At 42.0% G+C, this 26,584-nt stretch overlaps 1 protein-coding gene and 1 long non-coding RNA gene across 2 annotated transcripts in view; both read right to left on the bottom strand.

Annotated features, from left to right (window-relative positions):
• LOC120895042 overlaps window positions 1–17,319 on the bottom strand; it is a 40,041-nt gene extending 22,722 nt beyond the window's left edge. Inside the window, exon 1 of the long non-coding RNA XR_005738275.1 lies at window positions 16,505–17,319. This is a non-coding gene — a long non-coding RNA (uncharacterized LOC120895042). The remainder of the gene's footprint in view (window positions 1–16,504) is intronic.
• Window positions 17,320–23,752: 6,433 nt separating this feature from the next.
• On the bottom strand, window positions 23,753–26,324 carry LOC120896649 (G2/mitotic-specific cyclin-B-like). The gene is made up of 6 exons (XM_040300925.1): window positions 26,080–26,324; window positions 25,362–25,853; window positions 25,111–25,296; window positions 24,923–25,039; window positions 24,523–24,849; window positions 23,753–24,445 (listed from the first exon to the last, which is right to left on the bottom strand). Exons 1-6 carry the CDS (start codon window positions 26,104–26,106, stop codon window positions 24,140–24,142), a joined length of 1,455 nt encoding a protein of 484 aa, XP_040156859.1. The 5' UTR covers window positions 26,107–26,324; the 3' UTR covers window positions 23,753–24,139.
• Between the last annotated feature and the right edge of the window lie 260 nt (window positions 26,325–26,584).

The raw sequence follows: 26,584 nt of genomic DNA, 5'->3' as shown, positions 1-26,584 counted from the left end.
AGATATTAGGAGTTAAAAAACGACCAATCAGTCTTCCATTAACGTCTCATAATCTCACGTAAGTCGGTACGTCGAGAAGAATACAAAATAGAATGTTTTTGTGCAACAATTTTTGATGTTAAAAATTGGGTTGTAGTTTTAATTTTATTGTATTGAAATTAGTTATAAAATGACTAGTTCAACGAAGTAATTAATTTCTGTATACGGATTAAATCGAACAACGTCCCTTAGGTGATAGTTTTCAAAATTGCGTTTTGCTACTTGTCAATGTAGCACAATCCGCACAATTTATGAAACACGTTTAATTATCACTCACGCATCTAAGCCACTGTATTTCCCTTTAAAAGTGCATCAATATGCACCATTGTGATTCGAAACGCACACTGCCCAGGATGCATTGTTTTGCTAAATGCAGCAGATGCCAGCCGCCGCGCGATGTAATTTCCTTAAATGGATTTATGTAGCACCACCCCGCTCACTACTGCCACGATATCGCACACAATTGCATCGAGGAGACAATTGGCCAAAGTCCAGCTCGGCAGCTGCCGGCCCATGATGTGTGGCGGAGCCCGCTAGCCGAAAGGATGCAACGATTCAACGCTTAAGACTAACAATGCTTTTTTAAATGCTTCGCCCCGCTGCTGGTGACAAAGATCACGGGACATACCCATTTACACGGTTTCGAGCCATTCCGGGAAATGGGTTGTTATACCGGCATCGGGAGTAGCACTGCGGAAGGAAAAAACAAATGCACCATTTTACACCACAGGCCATAGGCAGGCCAATGGTTTCATCTACCATCGTGCTCGGCCATTATGTGGCGAATGAAGGTGATTTTGTGTCGCATCCCTTTACTGGTTGCTGTTGGTTCTTGTTGTTTTGCATCACACCTTGGCGGTGGTGGATAAGCGGAAGCAACAATGGAAATAAAGCACGGAAATGCAAGCCACAAATTGTGGATTCTACGAAATCGATTAACGAAACCTCCCCAACCCACCAAAAGCATGGATGTCAGTGAGGCGCGCAAAGATTGCAGTGCGCGTTTTGGCTTATGAATTCCACGCTTTTGGCATATTTATGAAAATTTAATAACTTTCGCCCTCTTGGGACCTGAGTGGGTGGCAAGCAGCAGTAGGAAAGGAAGCGGGAATACATATAAGGAGTGTTTGTGGAAGATGCCCGCAAAACGATCCTGCTAGTAAACCGGACTGATGATGTTCGAATTGGAAACCGTCGGAATTCACATGCTTGCCCTCGAACACACACACACACACTCAATACGCGTTGTTGTCGATTGGTTTATGCATTATGGAAAGGTAACCAAAGGGATGTCGAGAGAGCCAGCACAGGGGAAATGCAGGAATCAAGGTAACATCATTAATTCTTTCTCACCTCATTTTAATATCATTTTCCTTTTCTGCACCTTGAATCGTAGAAGCATCGTATGGAAGCATGATGATCTCTATGCTGATCCGATACGACGGTGGGACTGGAGCTGCGAGTGTAAGGGTGCTGCTGGTAAGCGACGGCATGAAGTGCAACCGCGAAATGCATCACACCATTCGCATTCGCCACCTAAAGAATGCAACCATGGAAGGAAACCAATCGGCAACCGAGGCTGCAACACGGGTAGTCTAGCCGAGTAGGGGGCAGAAGACCTTGTGCGAGGAAACGAGAAAGCAGCTAAACCATTGGGAAGATAATGCAAAAGGGCACTTCTTCCCAGTGTAGACAAGCTGCCGCATGCTCGCTAGAGGGCCATGCTAACAAAAGGTGCGAGAAGAATCTTTCTTCACGTTTTCACATCGGCCGGGGCCAGCAGAGGCCACAGAGTCAGGACCGTCGTCGGTGGACGGTGCAACTTGGCGAGGGTGAAAATTTCCGATCACAAAGCCGCGGATGCGCGTCCGCAAGGGCCACCGAGTGCCGGCCTAACCGCAAGACGATGCTCGGTTTTCGCTAGACTTATGGTCTACCTCCTGTGGAGCACTCGACGAAGCTCGACCAGCAGCGCTCGGTGCGCTGTACGGGTTCGGTTCAACCGGTTTGCCGACCGGGATGACTTCCATACGGTGAAACATCGGACTACCTTCTATTCCCCCGCCTTGTCTTCCTACTCTCCCTCGCCAGAAAGACAATGAAAATCTGTTTTATTATCAGATTAAAGGCAGATGAATTATGAATACAGAAAATACCTAATGAAGTTCATTATAATCGCTCGGAGTTGGTTGGCGGTTCGCGGTACCACCGCGGTGACACGGGTAGAGCACAAACGAAACAGCAAAAAAACACACTCATGTGCAGTCACATAAGCGGCAAAATGCATTCTTCATTGCAAAATGCTCTGGCATCATTCTGCAGGGAGCAGAGATGCAGGGAGCAAGTTTACCGGAAAGCGCAAAAATAATAAGTAACAATAAAATGAGCTCTGGGTGGAGCAAATGAGACAGAGTTGGTGAAAATCGTTTTGATAGGAGCATCAAATTTTACGTTCAGGACGTTGTATCATGATATACGGTTTGAAAAGTTAGCCATAGAGCAAATGATTTAGCAAAATCCAGCCCGTATTTTTTAGTGCGTTAGAAAACTCAGTTTCATAACTTTCAGTGATAAATGATTAGCACTTCAATTAAAAGTTATTTGGAACCTAAATTTTGTTTCTATATTGTTATCAATTAAGAGTTTTTATTTTATCCAATACACCACATATTATTCACAAATTATTCACCATAGATCTTTAATTAAGTAGAAATAAGAGAACATAGAAATAAAACCATACTTGGCAAATTAGTTCTTTATATTTACTTATACCTTCAGAGGCGGTTACCCTATTTCGATTATTTAATAATTCTTATGCATTGCTCCAGACATGTGCTCGATATCAGAAGATCGTCTTCACACGAGGACTTATCGGCTATGTTAATGCAAAAATCATACCAGTATCTAAAATCCAAGCAAAGCCATTATTTTCATTTTCGGAGCAAGTGTTCTAAACATAGGCCATTTCACAGGCATATAAAGTACAAATGAAGCCTTTTGACAACGCTAATGGCTAATATGTAACGATAATTCATGATTTATGCACTGCATCCGCCAATATTCACTATCCATTTTGGCCATTTTGTGAAGGAAAAGAGACTATCCGACATACATTCGTTCTCATACAATTCATGCCTTTTTTGCAATCGTTTTCGAGATTTTTAATGATATCAGCCTGATGTTTTGCAAAAGCATAAGTAAAGAGTACCCTAATCAATGAAGAAAAGAAAGTAGTATTCCGAAGTCTCAAAGTCGGAAAATGGATGAAAATATGCCCTGACCAAAGAAGCACCTGTGCTTACTGCACTCTTCGTTAGTTGAATTACTAATACTGAAATTTGAAACTTTATTGCTAAGCGGATCAAAAATAGTACTCCCGTTTTTCTTGCCTTAAAATTTACAATCTATTTCTGTTTCATTCCAATAACTGCCTAAGTTCTTCACAGGCCGTATTGAAAGCCTTTGTGGACCGTATCTTTGACATGTCGCCCAGGTCTTTATAGTTTATATAGAACCTTAAGTAACTGCAATGAGTGAAAATCATTTTACCATTATTCAAAGACGTTGATTATTATTAACAGTGAATCTTAAGTAGGTCAATACTATATGCTTCAAAACTACTTATTTACGATTAAAAATAAAATGTTTTTTTTAACAAATGCGAGTAAGGGGTTTTAACAACGCGATTTTCTGAACATTTTTGTCTGCTTAGTATACAATACATTTTGTTGAAAGAGGTTACTTACTTAACTTACTAAACTTGTTTTTTACTAAAAAGGAACGATCCACATACGTAGTATTGCTTAACTTTAATTTTTTATAATGTACCACCAATATCACATTTGGTACCACCAATATCATCAATATCACAATTAAGTTATTTCTCTCGTTCATTTAAATATTTTCCTTTCCTTCGAAGTTCGAATCCCAATCCCATTCGTATTTATTCGAATAAAATACAAATAAATTTAAAATTCTCAACACTCCACGTTTTCTATTACTTATAGTGTGCTATAAAAGAACACTAGCAGCTACGATTTGCTCTGCATTCAAATAAGTTTTTTTGTAGTCTATTCCTGTATTTTAACTAGCTAAACCCATGTTCGCATTGATCAGTTTAGATTCCCACGAAACCTAATCGTTCATTCGTTCCCCATCTCCGGACCGGGTGATGGCGGTGGCCCGCAAAATTCCTTCCACATCCGCCGTTACACACCCGTCAAAAATTGCGGCCAAACAGCAATGCTCAATCGTCGTCGCTTCTATTATTTAGTGGTTAAATTAAAACTGTCGATTGTTACCATCGTGCACAAACGTGAGCAAGCCCCGCTCTGGTGAACCGTTTATAATTGTCAAGATTTGAATATTAACGAGTTGCCCTCCGAACCAGACCCCAGTAGTCCACTGGAGGGGAAGGGGAGCTTGTGATGAGCAAAAGAACGAACCTCTTCCCGCTTTTTGTTATGTTGATTACTCCTACACATACAAACGCACGCCAATGCTAACTACTTTTTGTTATGCTGTTGCCCTCAATAAACTGTTGCCTGCGGTTGCGCAAGTAACCGGGCAGTGGTGGACAGTGTGGATCGGCGGCAACGATCGCCGATCTCGTGTGACCGGTGGCGAACAATTATATTAATGGTCATTTTAATTAAATTCATCCCGTATGACACCGTCACGGATGTGCTGTGGGGCGGTGTGGCGTGTACGTAGTAGCGTGCCAGTGACAGATACTGACCGCATTCTGGAGAACACGGTGCCAAAATGGGACGTGCAAGATGAAGGAATGATGTGACGGTGACACGAAAATCGCGCATTTCGTCCAGAGAATAGCAATTATATTCATTTGCATTTGTGTGTCGTACCAGCGCGGGCAACAACAAGCAGGAGGACGGAAACTTAATTTAATGCTCTATATATATTCATCTACGTACGTATGAACGTGCACAGAGGATCATGTTTTCGGTTTGTGCACAGGAGAAAAACCCCCTTCTTCTCACTCGATTTTGTTTACCGCTTAAAGGTTACCACTGCGCTTGTTGGTAAAGCTGGAAAGAAACCCGTTGATTTGTATGCAACCGATCTGGTTAGACTTCGTTTTCTGTCTCCAGAAACATTTAACAAACGATTAGAAGCACTATTGCCAATTCTACTGTGTGCATGAGTGTATTTATTCGAGTAGACCAATCTGGAGCATGTAATGCAAACATGTCACTTAATAAGCTTGCATAGCTTATTATGCATACACGTGCACACACACACAGAGCTATCTAGGGCCTGCTAACCACACAATTGTGAAGCATGTGTAATCATCTTCATCACACAAGCGTAAAATAATGCAGCCAATTATGGCATACAGCTGGAAGGCAAGCACATTGCACAGGAACAAACCCTTGCAACAGATTTGGGCTACCGAGTAGCAGTGGCAGTAGTGACGGTAATGTTGTATTTAAATGTAACTGTACAAAATAATGTTATTTTATGATTTGAAATTTATTTGTTTCAAAAATGTATGCCAGATATTGATGAGAAATCAAATAACAGATTTTTTGATGATTATATTGTACACATTTACCATTACACATTGACTAATAATTGATTGCTCTGCAATGTTAACAGTACGGTTAGTGACACATTCATAATACACTTCATCTACATTATAATATTAATATATATGATCATTTGATCGCTAGCAAAGTGCTATTAAACAAGATCAACACAACAACAAAATTGTCACATTTGCGTTCGTCCGGTCTGCACTGAAAGTGGAAAGTATTTTTATCCAATCTGGACTTAATTGACTTTTCACACCTTTAACACATCCCGTTCAATGTAAAGCGACACAGCCCCGCGCAATGGGTCGCGCTGTAAGCGTTTCTAATTGAGCTGAACAATCAAATGTTGAGCAAACCGTACCGTGGTGGCAACCGTCGGTTGTATCCGTCGATGCAGGCCAGCCCATCGGGATGAGGCTAAAACATCAAATCTCACTCGTTTGCTCATTGCCTGCTCAACTTGCCTCCCCGAAACTGTGCTTCTAATGATATGATTGTAATTGCCATCAAATTAGCTCTCCTACCCGATCTCACCCTTCCCATGCTGTCGTGACTATTGTCCGAAAAACTTTCCAACCCGTCGTCACCTTTGAGCCTTGACGCGCGCAAGCACCGGCGACGGCCCGACAGGCCTCGGGCTCTGGCTACCCGGAATGTCACCTTCAATTATGATTTATTATGAATTTTATTCGCCCTTTTTACGTCTGCACTGACCAAAACGGCGGGTTCTGAAAAGCGCGTTTCTCAGCACCTAACCGCGAATTGGTGGGGTGCGGACTAGCTGCTCCCCATGTGATAGACGTGTGTGTTGTTGTTTCCCGTTTGCAACCCTCTCGTGCTGCTGTTGTTGCTGTGTGTGTCTATACGGGGTAGTTTGTTGTTTTCATTTTTTTCCATAGTTCGTTTCCACTAAACAATGTAAGCTGATTATCAGCAATTATTTTCAGCACGAAAAATCATTGTGTAATTATTCTGTAATTTTCGTTTAATTTGAATAGCCGCGGGGCATCGAGCGGGTGGCAGCGAAGAGGGAAATAATGCTTAATTTAATAATAATGGCACAAGACACGGTTACCCGGAACGGAAATTAAACGAGAGAAATAGAAAATGTTTGTAAACACAACGTTCGGCTGTATGGGTGTGTGTGAGTGCTAAGTTCTTCCCGCGCATGTGTATGTTCGTGTGGTATTACTTTTTTGTTTCATTCATATTGCATTCATTTTCCTTTCTCTTGAAAAGGAAACATCCGACCATATGTTTAAATGCCTTCATTCCGTGGCTAAATAAATCTAAACGTTGCGAGATGGCACAAGGCAGTACACACCAAAAATTGGTAATACTCTAATGCACTAAATTGTGCTCTATGGCATATATTATCGAACTAAAACTAAATCTTACTTACCCATAGTCGCGCATATAGGTCATGCGTGGTCTCAAGCAGATGCACCGCATTTCGATTGGATTTAATAAGATTAATGAGCAAAAATTTCCCTCCATTAGTTCGCAACGGGCAGGGGAAAACGGGCTTAACGATAAGCAATAGTAAATTATGCAGCAATGACGCTGCGCAAGATGGCACAAAAAAGTTGCATAAATGCGTTCAATTATTTTCAATTAAATTCTAAACTAAATCAAAAGAAACTGTCCAGCGCTCATGGTCCAACCTGCACAAAACGGTGCACTGCAACCTCTTTCTTGCAACTGTCGAATGCGTATGGGTTTGCGCGTCTGTGCGCATCAAACGCGCATGAAAGCACCATTAACGAAGCACAGATTGACAATGATAATTGGCCTGTTACCGCTACCGGTTTTTCGTCGCTTGCCATCAAGAAAGGGCCTTCGCGAGGATGTCTAAGGAAGGGGAAGGGGTGGGGGGAGAAATCACACAATCTTTTGCTGCGCTGTACTGCTGTGACTCGACTGCGTTTTGTGATTTTCGCTCCAGCAATCGGTAAGACCAAGATGGTTTCTTCTAACGGTTCGACGGCGATCAACATTGGTATCGTCATTGCTAAAATGCGCAACAATGGCACAATTTATGATTGTTATGTAGCGTGCCAACGACATTTGGGAGTACGCATAGTATCGTTTAGCGGGGCAGTATGAGTGAAATCTGTCTGCTGGGGGAGGATTTGTTGTTAGTCGATGCCCTACGCTTATTTAATTGAAGAGTGGCAAAATTTTCCATTACTTATTTAGGTAATGATACAACACTTTAATAAGACAAATTACAGGTCATTATGTTGAATTAAATTCCTTGAATTACATATGAGGTGTTATTTGAGTTTTGTTAATATTCAAATTTTCATACGTCCCTTTTTATTGCAATGCAATGTTTAAAAATAGTAACGGTGTTCGTTTAGAAACGTGATATATCGTTCCGTACATATTGATAGATCCAACCAGTCCTAACTTTACGATCGTTCCTACCAATCAGACCGTTCGGATTGTTGTGATAAATCCGACCAGGTTCAAAATTTCAAAACTAAATTTAGTAGCAAAACAAACATACTTGTTTCGTTTCAAAAAGTACATCACTATATTACATGCTCCTGCAATTTCCCAATTTTTGTCCAATTATTCAAGTTTCCGCTTCCTTTTCAAAAATATAAAATTATTCAAGGTTCTCCAGATATTCGTCAAAATTATACTATAAAAGCCAACCTTTGCATGACTTTGTTTTGCAAATTCAGAATTTGATTGGTCTGATTGTCTAACGTAAGACTAGCAATGATTTAGTTTATTTTGATTGTAGCATAGTTTACTTATTTAGCTTAATCAAACTAGCCTATATCCACAAGCTTTCATTCAGCTTTATGTTTCAATTTTGTGTGATCATTACTCTTCATGAAACGAGATTTTGTTGCAATAGGCAATGCACAATGTAATTTGTATGCATGTAAACAAACAGTTCACATCGATGGCTAGGACACCAAGTCCCGTTACGCTGAATAACCCGTCGTGAAAATATTCGATGACTCACCAATTCTACCATAATGCTATAGGCCACCCACTGGCCGTGGTTTCACCCTGCTAGGAACGCATCGACGATAAATCACCCTTAAAGTTGCGCGTTCTCCAATAAAATCCCGTTTACTTCCATGCTTAGGTAGCACCTCCGTAAGACACTGGTGATCGAAAAGTTGTCTTAGGTATTAATCGAGTGCATCCAGAAACCCCGCCACCCATTATGCAGCTTTTTTTGGTCGTCGCTTCGACGTCTAGTTTACTCTCTGCTATCACCTCATTCCGTCCGTCGGCTTGGCCGGTTAAGCTAAACGATAGAAGCAACAGCTTTCCATCGATCCAGCAAACGGCACACAGAAATAACAGAAACACTCACACCGACCGCGATCATGGGGCACCGTGGGCATCCTAATGTTTTACAAACGAGCAAATGAAAGTTCGAATCCGACTCGAAATCGAACGATGGTTCAATTCGATCGGACGTGTGTTTAAAATATCTGCTGTTCCCGGCTCGATCGCGCCTGCAAGTCAAACCAGGTATCGATCGCAGTGTTTGAGAACGTCTTCCCAGTTGTGCTCGCGTTTGCTTTGCGTTTCCTGGTCTCGCGCGTTCGTCTTCTTCTATGACATCTTCATGTTTTCTACCCTTTGGTCGTTTGTCCGAATCTCGTTATAGATCGACTAGCATAAAGACACCAAAGCAAACAAACAAACCCGCCGATCCGTATGAATGGAAGCAGTCTTGGAGCCGTGTGCTTGAAGCAGATAAGTAGTGGAGGAGAAAAAAAAGACTATCGATCCTCGAGACACCGGACACAGCGCCCGGGCTCGCGCGGAAGGAAGAAACTCTGAGCACGCTTTAGATAGACCGTTTTTTCACACCCAACAGCACCTATAACACTCTGCCCGAAGCATCCGATAAGCCTCCCACCCACCCACTGCGACGATGGTTTGGATAGCTTGGTACAGATCCAGCCTTCGTCATCTCGACCGGCATCATCCCTTACGCTTACCGCGGCTCCAGCCTGTCAGAACAGTTCGTCGTGCCGTGTTTTTCTGGTGTATCTGCATAAATAATTTCAAACAATAAAACCACATATAACCATGTGTGTATGTGTATGTACCTATGTGTGTGTGTGCGACTCAGGATGGAGGGTAAACCATTGATTCGGGCGCGAGTTTTACCCGCGGCCCCGGCCAATCATGATCACGATCGGGAGATAATGATGATTCCAATATTTATTATTTTAAACGCACACATAAAATATGCACCGGGTCAGCAAAGCCGCCACACGACACGAACGCGTTTCGGTCGTTTCGTTTCGTTTCAGTTCGCTGTACAACATTCTGTTGTCGCGGTTGTTCTGGTTTCGGAAATGAGTGGGAAAAGCGATTCGAGCGGACACGAAAAACATAAATACCCCATGGTAAAAGTAAAAGCATCCGCGGAAGAATGATACTGAGTGTACGCCATTCTGTGCCCGAGTACGAGTGTGTATGTATGTTTTTTTGTTAGTTCGGCATGCGGCAGGGGCATGGCAATTCGGCATGCTTGCAAAGTGGGTATACGGCCAAACCTGAAACAAACTGAACAAAATAGTTTGATATTAGACATACTTTCAGTGCAATCATCGCTGGGAAATGTAAAATAAAAAGATTAACTATAACACCGATTGTCACCATTTGCCGGGATTATTGCGAAAAAAATAGAACAGATAATCTTTGGAGATGTTTCACGAAATCCAAGTTTCAGTAATAGTCTGTACGTCAATTAAATCATTACAAATTTAATCCCAGTCGACTTCTGGTAAGTATGTAGATGTTTGATAGAAGTTTGTGCATCGATCAAAACATATGTATTATATCATTGACTTCTACAAATTCGATATCAAGGAAGCACCATTCTTAGAAGTGCTATATACTTTAAACAATATAAATGAGACATGGACTAAGATTTTGTAAAGGTGGTAATGATTACCTAATGGTAGACGGACACAATAATTTCATTTAAAATAATTTCAATAAGAACAAATTTGAAACAAAGTTTGAATATTCTAAACGATTTTTTGTATGATCCTTGACATTTTTCGGAAGAAATCTTATCAACACTAAATACAACATCAAGCGTCAAGCTTGTTAAACAAAATAAACAAACGCCGAGTTATTATATCTTCCTATTATTTACTTATTACAGTTATTATTACTTGCACTAAAATAATGTTTTGAAATGGATTAAAGTCATATAACTTATTAAGGATGCACAATTTTGTCAATCAATCGTAGAAATCCAATATATTGATCTGCAATTGTCGTCTATGATGAATATTTCCACTGACACAGGCTGAAATTGTCGCATTTTGGTATAAACCAACAAAAAGATACCAAAGTCTGTTTTGTAACAAAAACTTGAAAAATAACAAAAACAAATAAAGCGAGATTTTTCCCGGCGGTAGCGTACAATTATACCGTCAGATAGAGTCGAGAAAGTGTACCTAAAGAATCAGAGCAATGTAAAGTTTCTTCAGCCTACAGGTTCTTGAATAAAAGCTCATTTAAAGCTTATCAACTAACCAAACCAATTAATGTACGAAATTGTTGAGTAATGCAAATTCGATTCTTGTTTAATAAAGTATTAGCTTTTGTATGGTATGTTCTGTGGAGCTGCAATGACTTCCTATCATGTTCCTGTCGTTTTTTGTATTTTATTTTTTTTTTTTAATATTTAAATCCTAACGAATTTAATAGTTTATGATTGTGAAATTTTGTCAGCTTTGATGGTTTGACAATTTTGTTAATTTTTGCTTAATTAAAATAAAATCCGATACGTTCGTCGTATATTGGATTAAACAATAACTTAAGTACAGCCAAGTACATGAATTTAAATTAAATTAATTCAAAATTTGTACTACATATAAGATAACAATAAAATACACTAAAATAAACAAATCTGAAACCTTAAGCTTATTTTAAAACATTCTACACATTATTACAGGAACTTTGCTGAGAAAATGCATCGTGTGATGCAACACAACGACCAACAGCAAATGTCCAACCAAACATTACAAACCAGCCATTGTGGCGCAAAGAAGCCTTCAGCATTTCGGGCGCGAGGATCAATTAAACACCAAACAAAGCCCACGGGAATGAGCGAACAGCCCGCGCATCAATGATCGTATCAGCACGATCAGACGAAGCGGTTTTGCCGGCGCTGAAGTTTTACAAACACACAAAAAAACACACTACCAAACGATTCCATAGGTCGGCACCGGCAAACATAATGCTCGCGCTACAATCATAAACCTGCAAAAGCTTACTCAGGGGCAAAGCAAAAACAAAGGCGCGTTAAAATTGCGCGGTTTTTCCAAAGAAACAAAAAATACACACGATCAAATGCACAACCTACACACACACACACACATACATTCACCACAACCCTAAGGATGTCCTCTCTCCGTGCTTCATCATTTTCCTTTGCGATGTAAGGTAACAATGGTAAACCAAAGCGCAGCGCTCCTGTCCTGTCCGCCCCAGACTTCAGCGAATCCAAGCGAGAAAAGGAGTAACGTTTCGACAAGTAACGATCTGGGCTGTCCATTAGCCACCAAATGATCCCCACCCCGGGTTTTGCAGGCGGCCGGATCTGGAGGATCTCCCGTTGTACCTTCGTATTTCATTCGTAGCTCACACATTGTGAGTGTGTTTATTTTTTGTTTTCGTGTGTGCCGCTTTTCCGCACCTTACGCTCATGGGCCACTTTTGCGTGTGCAACGTAACGAGCACGCCCGAAAAACGACACACATCACCATCGCATAAAGGGAGAGGGATCGTTTCATCTGTAAACCGCGCGTGTGTGCATGAGCGAGGGCGCGCGCGCGCGCTCCCGATCGCTTCTGCAATAGGTCAACCAGCTTCTCTACCTTCACCACGAGGAGGCAAACCGCCAAGAAGGAATCAACCACCAACGACAAGGTTGAAAAAAGGGGGCCGGCAGTGATGATCGCTTTTTTACAGCAACGAAATGATATAATTAATTCACGCGTTCCTCTCGCGCCACAGATGCGCGACAAAGGGTATGCGGTACGTCAGCCGCACGGAGAGTTAGGGGTCGTACCAAGACAACCGTTGAAATGAAGTTCTAACCAATAGGGCTGTATCTGCGTCTGCGTACTTGCACCAGAGTGGGGCACGTACCCGCCGGCATGGCCCGGAACGGAACAAAGCATTGGGTGAGCTTTTCCCGTGCGAAGTGCGTTCAGATCAAAGATCAGTCGGAGGAGAACGGAACGAACCACAATGGCACAGTAACTGTAGAAAGAAGAAGAAGAAGAAGAAGAAGAAGAAGAAGAGGAAAAAAGAAAGAAATGGACCACATCTCGGCGTGTCTCCGGAAAGTCGTTCAAAAGATCAGTGAAAAGATCCTGAGGCAAAGTGACCGGGCCCGGTTTAACCTTACCGATCCTTTCTTTCCGCTTTTCTTTCCGTTCGTACGCTTTGCCACCCTTTTCTGCACCGCAATGCACCACCGGGTGCAGGGTGCCAAGGGAGGCTGCTGCAAGTCATTACTTGGGCATCATATTTTATGTTTGAATTTCATTTCTGCTTCGTACCACTCGGTACCACACATCTACCACCACCACTAGCCGCCGCAAGCCGGTCAACAAAAGCGTGGTTCGTTTTTTAATTGTCAAACGTCTTCTCGCACAAGGGGAGACGGAAGGGGGAATGAAGATCGGGCATCTTGTGGCATTATTCTTACTCAGCCAGCAAGAAACGAACGAACCAAAGCGTACGAGAGATTTCTCACAATAATTGACATGGCTTAAATCATGTGCTTTATAATTCTCACTTTACATCCGAACCGGGCAGGGACTCATTGAAAAATCATTGGCCAAGTAATGTACCCTTCCCTTTCGTGCGGATAGATCCAAAATCGCTCGATGTAATCGCGCTTGGACCTGGAGACCCTTTTGTGTCTTGGCAGGCGAAGAGCTCGTTTGCATTTTTAATTCATATTTGGAATGTTAATTTGTTTCGCGCCAACTCCCTCTAAGAGTGTGCCTCGTTGTCTTCTACCCTCGCAGGCAAATTGGACCGCGAACACGGTCCAAGAGGAGAGAATTCCCCACTGCCACCTCCGCCGCTCATTCGCACGGCCTTCCTGCGTGGGGTTTGTCTTAACGGCGGGAAGGAAAAGCCACCATAGCTAACGCGACCACGGGGTTGCAGCGCAGCACATCATCCCCGGCGAAAAGATCGGCCGGGACCGACTGACCGATGCACCCGGAGGCGATCTGGCGGTGCAAACTCATTATTGGTTCCTCTCGATCGTATAAGCATTATTATTTATTGAAAATTGTTTTGCGCTGCCTCAAAATATATAATTACCTACGCGAGAGCGGCTCTCTAACCCCGCCGGCATGGTCGACGCTGCGGTGCTTGCGCGGTGGTGTGGTCGATGGATTGCGCCGCATCATCGAATTGCACCACTTCAAGCGCAACACTGCATACCCACCATAATCACCAACTGCACAATAAAGCACACACACAAAACACCCAGAGCATCCAGGGGCCGCGGGGCTGGAGCAGAGCAGAGGGTTGACAGGAAATATCGCGATCGATGCTAGAGCACTCTCTTTGTGCCATCATGTGCCCTTTTTTTGTTTGTGTATGTGCATTCTGCAGCTGACTTCAAAGCACGGGAGATTGCAGATCAACCATCGGCGGAAGAAAGGCATAAGGGAATAGGGGACCCGGGTTGATCCTGCCGGTCCGGATGGATGGTGATGTGACGCAGCGCTGGTGCTTGAGATGGATCATCGATTTCAGCCGAGTCATGTTTGCAAGCCCTGAAGCTGTGCTGGGCGAAGCTGTGTATCGCAATTAATAGACTTCTATGCAAAGTTTGCCCAGATGCAGCAACGGATTGGCCGTGCTAGGCGCATTGCTGAGGATCGAGGGATGTCGAGAATAATTTTGCATCTCCTGTGTGATCACACACTTACACACACTATACTAGCAGAGATCTATATTGAGCAGATCTTCCGCCACTCCGTCTTGGGCTGATATTCATTTAATCGAAGTTTTCGCATGGTTCAACTAATATTATTTTAAATGTAACAAAATGTTTCGGATATTAGCTTTAATGAACCAAAGTTAAAACAGCAATCGAATCAATCTAGTTTAGGCTTTTATACAAAATAACGATAGCATACATGTTACAAAATGAATATAGCAGAACAAAATAAATCCAACAAAATACCGTCGGCAATATAAATTGTAAATAGCGAAAGGGTAGTTTGATTGTAAATCTTGAGATCATACAAGCCTCCTTTTTTACCCAAGCCGTGTGTGAAGAAACGGCTTTGGAGATCGCGCCAAAAGCGATTAATGCTGTATCAGACAGACTCTCTTTACGTTTTACTAGGATAGTCCGGATTCAGTATACGTATTTGCATACATTAAAAAACGTATCATTTTATATCGTATTTGTTAGGACGAATTGTTTTAAGATTTGAATGACAGTGCTAAAAGCCACTGTAAAATAGTCTATTTAAACAAATCGTTACATTCCACACAGGCTGGCGTAGCTTGTACACTGTATATCTCTGTAACAATTTGGACAAAAAAAGCTACACTCCACCTCCAACTGTTACATAATTTCACGTGTAAGTTTAAGAATGGTAAATACACGTATTCCAATTAAATAATCAACGCCTTCAGCGACGATTGAAGATCGCAGTGTAATAACCCAAGGGGGAGAGGGGGAGGGATACAATTGGAACAACACTGGAAGAGAGAAACCGAAACGATGTAATGAGTTGATCGGAACACAAAAACTGTGGTACACAGTATCCAGATCTGGAAAATAATGTTCTTCCCTCCACAAAACCTAAAACCTGTTAGAAAAGGGAAAATCTAGCATACAAAAAAGGAATGGAATGGAAACTGATGCATTGTAGCTTCAAAAAAAAAGTTGGAAGAATGAAAACACCAAGAAGCATACAAAAATAATAATTACTAATAATTATCCTTTTCGAAGGTACAAATTTAATTGAGATGTTTTCGTTTCGTGGATTTCGTGGGCTATCTCGCTCGGCAGTCGGCGGTTAGGTTCGTGCCGTAAGCCAGCCAAAAAAAACCCCATGTGGAGCCCTACGTGATGGCAACTGACGAAGTGTATGTGTATGTGTGTATGTGTGTACTGTCCATAAAGTGTCTATTAAAGCCAGCAAGCAAAAACATGGACCGGCATGGCATCGGCATTGGAAAACTACACGATTCGACGCTCATCAGACTGGGAGGAGCGACCAGCAAGGGAGTAGATAATTACTTTCCATGTTCAAAACAAATTATTAAAATGATTAGAAGGCCAGGCACGCTCATTTGGCGCATTAGTATTCTCTGGCTCGTCGTTAATGTTGCATTCGGCCGCATTCTGGAACGGGGAGCTTGCGCGAATTCCAGCGCCCCAGCTACCGTACCGACCCGACCTGCTGCTGCTGTATGCAGATTGAGCGCACATTTGGGAGGATCAGGCTTGGCGCCCTATACACACACACCAACACATAAAAACACACAGACACACGCACACGATGCTTTACTGCCCGCACCTTCCTGGCAAGGTTTTTAATTTGGGCGAGCTGTTGCGCTTTGCCAACCGATTCCCGATTAGTTACTCTCAGCCGTCGGTTTGATGATTAGTTTTGAAATCGTGCTTTGTAGCCCCTGTGTCCCTTTCTGTTCAGGTTGGTATATTACCCTCTCGCCAACTGCCTCTTCCCTCGGTGTTCGCTTTCTCATTGACAATAATTACGCGGTTGGGGAGAATTAACGAGAAGATGATGAACAAATATACACTCTACACAACGGACACAGCTACCACGAACGAACCACACACATACACGTTCATGAACCACAACGTACATACACATAATTACAATTACCTTTTTTCAGAACGGCGAAAATATCCCAAATTAACGATGTACATCCGCTTCATGCCTTCGAGGGCTTACTCCTCTCCCTCTTGCACCCCGCGGATCTTGAGATGATGATGGCGATTTTAATTTCAGCTCCGCAAGACACGCAGCAGCACATGAGTGTACACGAATTCGCACATCCGATCGCGGTACGATCGATTAATACGCCCGAAACCGACTACAATGTGTTAGCCGTATGCTCGCAGAACCATTCACACGTTAATCATGTTGGGTTGTTTCTTCTGGTGCACATTGCACCGTTCCGCGCAGGTGGAAACATACACCAAGGATGCATCACCGTATGGACGGGGGATGGGCTCCTCTGACACTTGCTTTTCACACACTTGGCATAGTTTCAGACGGGGAAAGAAAGCAAAGCTGGTTGCGTGAAGGTGCACCAAACAGAACAGGCTTCAGATGTAAATGTATTCTTACACTGTAAATGCAACACGTCGATTGCTCTGTCTTAAATTAATTCGAAACCCCACCAGCACTATTTTTCCAGCTTCTGATTTACTTGCTAAAAACTATCGATAGGAAGCGATAAAACGAAGGCGATGTGAAGTATGTTGCTGTTTTGTTTTTTTGTTTTTTGTTTTCAACTTTCCGTAACTTTTTCCGTAGCACAATAACGCACCGCGCCTCGTGGACGAGATACTGATCAGCGGACTGCAAGGCAAGGGTACCGCCGGTGGGACCATGGCCAGTGGTCCCACCGAAGCCACGCCGCAGACGGGCGTAAGCTCCGCGGTTACGCGCCACAGTCCGCGCACGCCGGTGGTTTGTTTACGAATAAACGCTCGGGAAGGCAGCCGAACCCGACGAACCCCCGTGTTTTGGGCCGAACGTATACGCCAACAGCTTGCGCGCTTGCACCACTACAGTGAAACGCGCGGCACCGAGCATTAGTCACGTGTACCGCTAGATACAGTGCCGGAAGTAAGTATTTAAATTTAACGCTTTAGTTGAATTGAATTATTTTATCAGCACACTGTTTTAACATAAATTATTTATCCTTGGAATTAGCGTTAATGAAGAAAGAGAAAATTAAGTATACAATGCGTATCACAACAGCATAAAACAAACCAAGAGAAAAAAAAGTCAGATGAAATTAATTTCATAGTGATTTACTCTATAACTTAAAAAGAACATAAAATACATCTTTGACTCCTTTGCGTATTGACCTAATCTAATAGGCTCCTTAATGCTTTAAAATTTAGTCCTTCCTACGGATGATAGTTCGAATGGTTATCAAACGACGTCATATAACGAAACAAAAATCATTTAATTTATTCAAAATAATTATGCCTTATTTTTTACTAAATTTTAACATAAAAAGGAGTACATATGCCTAATCAAAACGTGATTAATCGAAAGCGAAACTCGTCTTAACATGATGATGATTTTTTAACATGAACATGAGGGATTTTTTTAAATAATGTAATTTAAAGACAAGCATTAAATCTGAGTAATAGTTGTTTGGAGAAAAATGAAACAACTTGATTTTTGTTACAATATTGGAATTAATTTTAAAAAGAGCATTCAGTTGCAGTTTAGTAGCTTCATTGTCGCGAAAGGTACTTCCAGGAATCCATAAATTGCATTTTTTAATTCAATTATCGCTAGTAGTCCTTCAATTATACAACTGTGCCAAGTCAGCTGTTATTAAAAAAGGTTCAATTAATCTATTTTATTATCCATTCCATCCTTTTCCAGAAGTGAACAAGTTCAATTTCGCTCCGATTAAAATTTATCCAATTTTTTGCTAATCGCTATCTGAAATCTCAGATCGTATTGATTGATCAGGTTTTATATCTTAACGCATTAAGCACAAGGCAGATATACTCTGAATTGGCTGGATACTTTAATGGTTGATACGCTGGTTCTTGTAAAAAATTGTCGTAGTTCGATTCCCATTAGGGACACTTCCCGCCTTTTCATGAACTGAATCTCTGTGATTTACGAAACTCGACCTAATTTCATAGAGCACTAAAGTTTTAACGAGATTAAAAGTCGAAAGAACTCCGTTGGAGCCAAAGCCTCTATAAACAGTTCAAACAACACCATTGTTTCAAGAGCATAATTTTAAAATGTAAGCATTGCAATTGCAATTTCTTCTTCTATCTACTTTGCGTGACGTCCTACGCGGTCATGCTGGCATATAGAGGCAGCGCCACGCAGCCGGATAAGCAGTCCATTCTAGGATTGAACCTGGACTTGAATGAACATATTTTCTAGTTGTGCTAGTTAATCACTGTAGGCGACCACATGCAATACAGATTAATAATGTAATAAATGAAAACATATTATGATTTAATTTTGAAAGATTTTCTCTAAAAAACCATTCTGCGAATACCGCTCTTTAAAGGATCTACCTAATTGTAGGATATTGCAATGCAACGGTTGTGGCTCGAAAGCGAAACTGTTCAGGTGATACTAATTTGAGTGTTATTTTTTGTGTATATTTTCCTGGGGACCAATATATGATAACCCCCCTAGAGAAGTATAATTGAATATAAACAAACTGAAAAGTCATGAAATTTTATGAATTAAAATACCTTTTTGGCTTGATGTCTTGGAAACAATCCTCGTATTAAGTTTCGGTTCTAATCATTAAATCAGCATCAGTTTTAATTTGAATTTGATTGTAACAAAAGAAAATGTTTGTTTGATGAAATGGAAATACCGATCATGTAAACAACGTAGGTCGATATTCAGTAAATATTTTAAATAATATTTGCTATATCTCAGATGGTTAGGTAATTAAGGACAATAAATATACCTAGAATTTATGTGGCTACAATATATTTATCAAAGAAATTGTTATTTTGAATTTATATTCTTGATCTTTTTTTAAATGAATTATTAAACAAAAATAGAACAAAATGATTGCTTGCAAAACCATATACATAATAAGGTTATTTAACATTTATTTAATCTTGTTGCTAAATTTAATGATAAAATGCTTGTAATCTCACAGAAATAATTAAGATTTAAAATCAGTAATTCCTGGCTATCAAATATGGTAGCAATGGCCCCCCACATAACATAACTTGCTATCATATATGATAGCCATGCTTTTTTATTATTTGTTTTTAAAATACTTTCAGAGTAATCGATGAACTTCGTCTCTTTAAATTATTATTACATTAAAAGTCTCCTCAACGGTCAAAATTGCTGCGTATGATTCAGAAAGTTCTAAACAAGTTCTCGCACTCATTTCAAAAGATCGATCTGCATTATATACTGAACATACGAATCCGTTCAACGAATCCAAATCCATTGGTATCATTATCGTTCGCCGCCGAGCAACGAGCAGACACTTTCATCAACGCAATCAACTGAAATTAACGGCCGCAGTCCGCCGCTCTACAGCATGTTGAAATCGTTCATTTTCAATGAATAACATCCCGTAAAGTAAGCGCGCGGATCACCCCGCCAGCCATTGTCCTTCCTCGCCAGCAGCTGTCATCATCGGATAATCACATTGGACGAGATTTACTTTTATCTTTCGACGGACTCACACGGGCGTCCGCGTACACACATCCGCAAACCGATCACCCATGGAACGACCGTCATCACCAGCGGCCATCCCCTCTCAAAGCTCACTATCACCGAAAAGTGCTCCCGTTGGGTGTAGCATTATTCATTTCAGCATCAGTGACAATGAAATCAAACCAACCAACGGCGGTGTAAGTAAGCACTCCATCCACCACAAAATCCTGCTCATTCGACTGACCCGGCGGATCCCATCAGCTATCGGTGGACTGCCCCGTGCACGCGCTTCTGACCCTCTTTTCTACAACCGTTCCAGCGGGGACGCGGCGCACCACTCGATGGTTGTTACTGTTAATATATATGAAAACTGTCACCCATTATCGTCATTATTTCATTTAAAAATGTAGATCTAATTAGGTGCGGCTGTGGTTACTGGTGTGTATGGAAGCGGCTCGGTTCACTTAGAAACGAGTGTAGACCCTGCGCTGCTGGCGGCATTTGAGTCTACCAGCAGATACAGGGAAGACGACACTACCGTCTCGAAACCGTTACCAGCATCCGCACAACGCACAACGCAGTCCGGGAGCTTCGGCTGCTGCCAGTTGATCGTTCTTACCATTGAAATCGAAATGGGCACGAGGGGTGCGCCTTGGTCCGCGCGAAGGATAAGCCAATGGTGTGATGAGTGTGAATTAAGCCATAATAAAATGACGTCTTTGATAAGTAAATAAATCTCTGTCCATTAGGTGTATGGTGCGCGACCGTCATCCAGTTCGCTCCCGTTGTCTCCGATTGTCGATGCGACGCGCATTCATTGCGTTGGCTTGATTTGTTGTGCGTTGATTTCAGCTAAAGCACACTACTGGATGTTTCCCGACGAATGTATCTCTTACGCTTATTACCACGCGCTTTCAAGCATCGTTCAAAAGAATTAGAAATTAATTCAATACTTCCGGTCATTACGCCGCACGGATCACTGTCGCCTTACCGGTAGCAATAGGGGAACTGAAGCATCAACTGCGTCCGGATGGATGCATCATTGAGCGAATTACACTTCTGCGCATAGGGTGCGGAGTGTAGACCATTAGAAAAAAAGTAGGAGACTCAAATTACTATGACTAATAATGAACCACATCGCTCGGATACTTAACAGCAATTCGTGCACTGGGTTGATGTATACGGTTTGTGCGCAACAATTCAAATTTAAATTTGTTTAAAATGCGATAAAACACCTTTTATATCGCTCTAACGAGTGAACTAAAGGACAGATTAATAAATAGATATAATACATTTAGAACAATTTATAATTCTAAATTCACATTATTAAACACAAATTACACAGGATTGTTTCAAACTCGTTTTTAAAAAGTGAATTAGTTTTTGAAATGAAATAAGAAATTTCAGAGGCGAAATCAGTCCGGGACTCTCCATAAGAATTGATCGTTTACAAGTAAATTTTGATTCTTTGCGGCTATCAATACGTAGCATCATTGAACCCAAACGCCTATTCTTATGGAGATGCCGAAACTGACTCCGTTTGGAAGCCGATTGTTATTTTGGTGCCAATTCCGATGCCGGAGCTGATTTCGATTCCGGAGTCGTTTCCGGAATCGATTCCGGAAACTAAATCCGGACCTACTATCCGGATTCGATCCCAAAAAACTTTGGAGCTAGCCGGAATCGATCCGACAAAAACTTCTCATCACTAGTCGTACGGCCAAACGACATGCCCATCATGGATTCAAATCTCGTCTAGAGCGAATCTCCCATAACAAGGTAAAAATGTTGTTGATGACGATGATGATGATAGAAGGATGAATGAAAACATTTATTACCAATGCATTTTCTTCTTCTTTGGCGTAACACGACCGGTGATATGCCACATTCACATGCACCTCAGACTGAATTGTGGCACGCATATATAGCAATAGCAAACATAGCAATCAAATAATAGTAACTTTAATTTTTTTAGACAAAATAGATGATCAGTAATGGTGTATTGTTGAGTGGTATCAAAAAGGTGACGGTATCACCATCATTTTAGTGAGCCACTGTATAAAGACAATCACATTGAAAAGTATTATTGATCTTTTTGTCCATCAATTATAGATCGTACGTTAATTTTAGATGTGTAATTCCAGGAACATGGAAACCGTAGACTTGAGACTGCTCATGTCTAATATAAAAAGTTGTGCATTGTGTATGATTTTTAAATTCATCTTAATCAAAAACTTCATCCCAAGATCATTGGACATTCTTTTCCAAAGCTCTATACTAAAAGCTCTAGTTCCGTTAGAGCCCGGACTAGTCCGTATGAGTCCGGTCAAACCAGGACGAGTCCGAATGAGTCCGGTCGAAACCAGATGAGTCCGGTCGAGTCAGGATGAGTCCGATCGGGTTTAAAAGAGTCTATTCAGGTTCGGTCAAGACCAATTGGGTCGATTCCAAATGACTCGCGACGACTCCGAACGACTCCGGGCCAATCCGGGCAAACGAGACCGGATCTGGATTCAAGCAATTTGTGTGGAATTTGTGACAACACAAACAAACAAAAATCCTCCCATACCCTAGGACCAGTGATGGTCGCTTCGGAGCGCACCAACGGCTTCGGGGCTACTGCTCCGGAGCCAGTTTCGACTTTTACCCGGAGCCGGTTCCGCACCTACGGCTCTGCTTCAATGGCTCCGGAGTCGGCGGCGAATTAACGGCATCGGAGCAACGCTTCCGGACTAACGGTGTAATAGAGACGGCATTGTATGATAGCATAAAAAACGAATATATCTTCTCGCAAGTATGGAAGCTAAAACCCGATGTGATTGCAGTATTGACATGCATGATGTTTGACCCGTATTTGTTAACAATCTTCAAAATTTATCAATTCATTTTTTTTAATTCCTTTAAACATGACTTACACGGCTATTTACGGATTTTCACGATTGAAACCTCATAAAAAGGTTTTTTTGGTCTGCTGTGTTAAAACCGGCTCCGGAGCCGTGGGTACAGACAGCCGAAACTCCTGCAAATAGTTCCAATTTAGTTCATAACTTGTAAAATATGCCGCTGAAATAGAATAGCCGCTAAAACCACCCGGCTCCGAAGCCGTTGGTTCGAAACTGACTCCGAGCCGTTGGTTCCGACCGATCTGGAGCCGGTCGGAGCCGGCTCCGGAATCAGAGCCGTTTGCTCATCACTACCTAGGACCCTAGCCCCTTTAAAAATCATATTGTAGATATATAATTGTTAGTTTATTCCTTCCTTCCTGCAGGAGTCAAGATCAACTTCTTTTTTTTTTCTTTGGCATAACAGCCGTTGTCGATCTACTGTACCACTAATGGGCTTTGGCTTTCAATGACTTATTGATTACCATAGCAAGATGACTATCTTCGTCCTACGTATGGGGGGGGGACACGGTCCATTCGGGGCTTGAACCTATGATGGGCATGTTGTTTAGTCATACGAGTTGACGACCGTACCACGAGACCGGCCCCAACGGCAGGCCAACGTGTCTGACAAAAGCAGAAACACAAACCCATAATGTTAAGCCTTGCATATCTAACAGCTCATGTTCCCATTGTTTTTGGTTAGTAATTAATTATCAAGTTTTTTTTAATGAATGCATGCAGGAATGGATTATAAATTAACATATTGCGGTTATTAGTTGCAATAGACAATAGAACAAACTTGCTACTCAAAAGTACACATTCTCGCAGTCGTAGCTTTGTTGGTGCAGACATTTATTTTATTTAAGTAACCGATAGATTACATTATCCATTGAAGTAACAGGAAGGTAAAGGCTCCCAACAATACATTTTTAGCTGGCTATTACACACAAAATGATTGCTTAAACCTACTCTATTCAGTCAATTTCATTCTTGGGGCTATTGTTAAAATTGATTCCCCGTCGACAGACCGATATAATTAACATATATCTGCTGTTCAATTTCTTATCATTATCATTAAAACAATTGTATCATTATCAAAACATGATGACTCAATCAATGGAACTTGTTTAATACATTAGATACACACGCAGAATTAAAAAGTCACAATTAAGAAACATAAACCACCTTATAAAAATTACACAAAATAGCGCGAAAAAAAATCTTAGAAAATGAGTTTGCCCTCGGCTAGCGTGTCCATTTCTGTTCCTTTGAGCTTTGAATGAGTTGAAATTTTTAAGAATTTAGAAGAAGAATACTTCAGCCAACAAGATTTTTGCTTCTTTTCCATCATTTTGGGAACAGCCTTGATCACGTTTGCGAGCCGCTGCACAATTGGCGCCAAGTACTTTACATTGTAGTGCGTGTAATGCTCCAGTGTTTTAGTCCAGATTATTGCACTCGTACCGTTCCCGCCGTTGGATGTTAGTGGAAACAGATACAACGATATGTACAACGCAGCTGCCGCAATCTGTAAAGACACATACGATACCACATGTACCTGGTTTTGGCTCGAAAAGCAGATTTCCTGGCAAAATGCTAACTTACCTCCGATGGTTTGTAATGCGCGGTACTGTAATCCACACTGGCAAGCTCAATAAGATACTTTGCCAGCACATGATTTACGTCCGACGCCTTCGCTGCCTTCGAAAACCGACGCAGGAAATGGGTTGGAAGAGGTTTTCCCAGATTGAAGTCCAACGTTCTCACCATTTCCTTTTCCATCTCGAGAATTTGATACTTCTGGTATGTGTCGTCGGTTATGTACACAAAATCTTGTATCTCTGGTGGAAACAGTTCCTCGTATTTGGATGCAATGAACATCGCCGTCACGCCTACCAGCTGTAGCTTCTTCTTCGGAACAGTTTTCATCGTCTGCAAAGCGCAAAACAAAGCCAACGGGTGTTTTAATTTCACGTCATTAGACTGGAGACAAGTTTGCACCTACCTGCAGATAACGGTCGATGAGCGACACTGTCATGTGGTAAGTGTCGATGTCCAGTTTGAACTGATAATGCACTTCATTGATCCAATCGATCAGAATCGTTCGCATCTTATGTGTAATCTGCGTATGAATAATGCGTTAAATATACCCACACCTCTTGTCATAACACCTCTTATTTACACACGACTTACCTCTTTATGACCATCCAAGAAGTTCTCGCACAGCGCATATCCTGGCCTGCTCTCTAGCTCGTTCAAATAGTTGTAAATGTCGTTCACGTACTCCGCCACCAACATCGGATTCCAGCCATCATTCGCATCGATGTTTTCGATGTTTTCCAACAGCTTTTGCGAATGGGCCTCCACTCTTTCGGGTTTCTGCACAGACACATATGAATTTATATCTCATTGACCTTCGACTTCCCATACATTCGAATACGTACCTTAGAGATTGATACTATTTCATGTTCGTCCGATGATGAGGTGCCGCTGCTAGGAGCGCTTTTCGGTTGAACCTTACGATTTTGCTTCGCCAATGTCCGCAGCGACAGCTGGCTGTCTTCACGCTTTAACGCTACATGCTTTACCTCGTTTCCTTTGTTCAGTTGGACGTGCACCTTTACAGCATCCGCGTTGGCAGACGGTTTAGGCTCTACCGCAACCTTTTGCGAATCGGATCGGGTGACTACTTTTTTGGGAACAACAACTGCCGCCGCAGCAGTATCCGCCTTTCGCCATCGAGTGTCCACGCGTGGCTTAATATTCTTCAGCGTCGGGTTGGCATTCTTCAGCGCAGCTCCCTTCTCCACACCTTTGCCGAGCAGGTCCTGGGAAGCATTGCGCAGCACCTTGTTGCCAAGCTCTCCCAACACAGGGCGTCTGGCAGCAACCACTTTCTTCATTCCACCTTCATGCAGGTTTCCTGCTACCTGGTTCTGAACGACAAAAGGGAACAATCAACAACAGATGTACTCATCGATCTCTTTGCAAATACTTTCTTCTAGAAGGACTGTGGGGCAAGCTGTGCAAAATGGTTCCGGCGGCCATCGATTTTTGTATCTTGACGCGGCTTTGCTTTACCATGCCGAATCAAAGCCAGCCCGTTTGATCCAAAGTCAATGGCGTCATCAACCGTGCGTCTACAATAAAAATTCATCTTACCTCATCAATTCTCATAATGCGGGACATTTTCAGTAGGTTTAGAGAAGTTTCTTCGACTATGAGAGAAGTAAAGGTAGCACAAACAACACGGCACAAAAAGGCGCTACAAAAATATACACAGCTGTTTCACACGCCAACGGCTTGCCGAGCTTCACGATCGGCCGGACACAGCAAAACCGTTTGAATTCGTACGAACTCTTGGAGGCGTTGAGCGCTAATGAAACAAAAGGCCTCTTCGCATCATCCAACACACACACATGCGAACTGTCTACAGGAGAGTGCGTTTTCAATGCGTTCTGCGATGACAGTGCCGGGGGGGTACATGGATGGCAAAACCGTCACAGCCACGTAGCGCTAAATAAACAGCAAAACGAAATCGTTGACTGAAAAATTATAAAAGCATATTCTCCCAACCAGTATTCCCACACTTAAATTTAGAATTCTAAATACATGCCAAATTGAGGCAATTTCCAAAATATTAACCGTGTTTGCCCCGTACATGAGC

This window comes from Anopheles arabiensis, chromosome 2 (genome assembly GCF_016920715.1).
Source record: "Anopheles arabiensis isolate DONGOLA chromosome 2, AaraD3, whole genome shotgun sequence".
NCBI classification, from domain to species: Eukaryota; Metazoa; Arthropoda; class Insecta; order Diptera; family Culicidae; genus Anopheles; species Anopheles arabiensis.
The sequence above is the reverse complement of the archived record's forward strand: the minus strand, read 5'-3'. Positions and strand labels throughout refer to the sequence as shown.

Coding starts and splice junctions, on each gene's coding strand:
- LOC120896649 (XM_040300925.1), bottom strand. CDS start 26,106: ATGTCCCGCATTATGAGAATTGATGAG. Junction 25,297..25,361: donor AAATAGTATCAATCTCTAAG/GTACGTATTCGA, acceptor GTGTCTGTGCAG/AAACCCGAAAGAGTGGAGGC. Junction 25,040..25,110: donor TCTTGGATGGTCATAAAGAG/GTAAGTCGTGTG, acceptor ATTCATACGCAG/ATTACACATAAGATGCGAAC.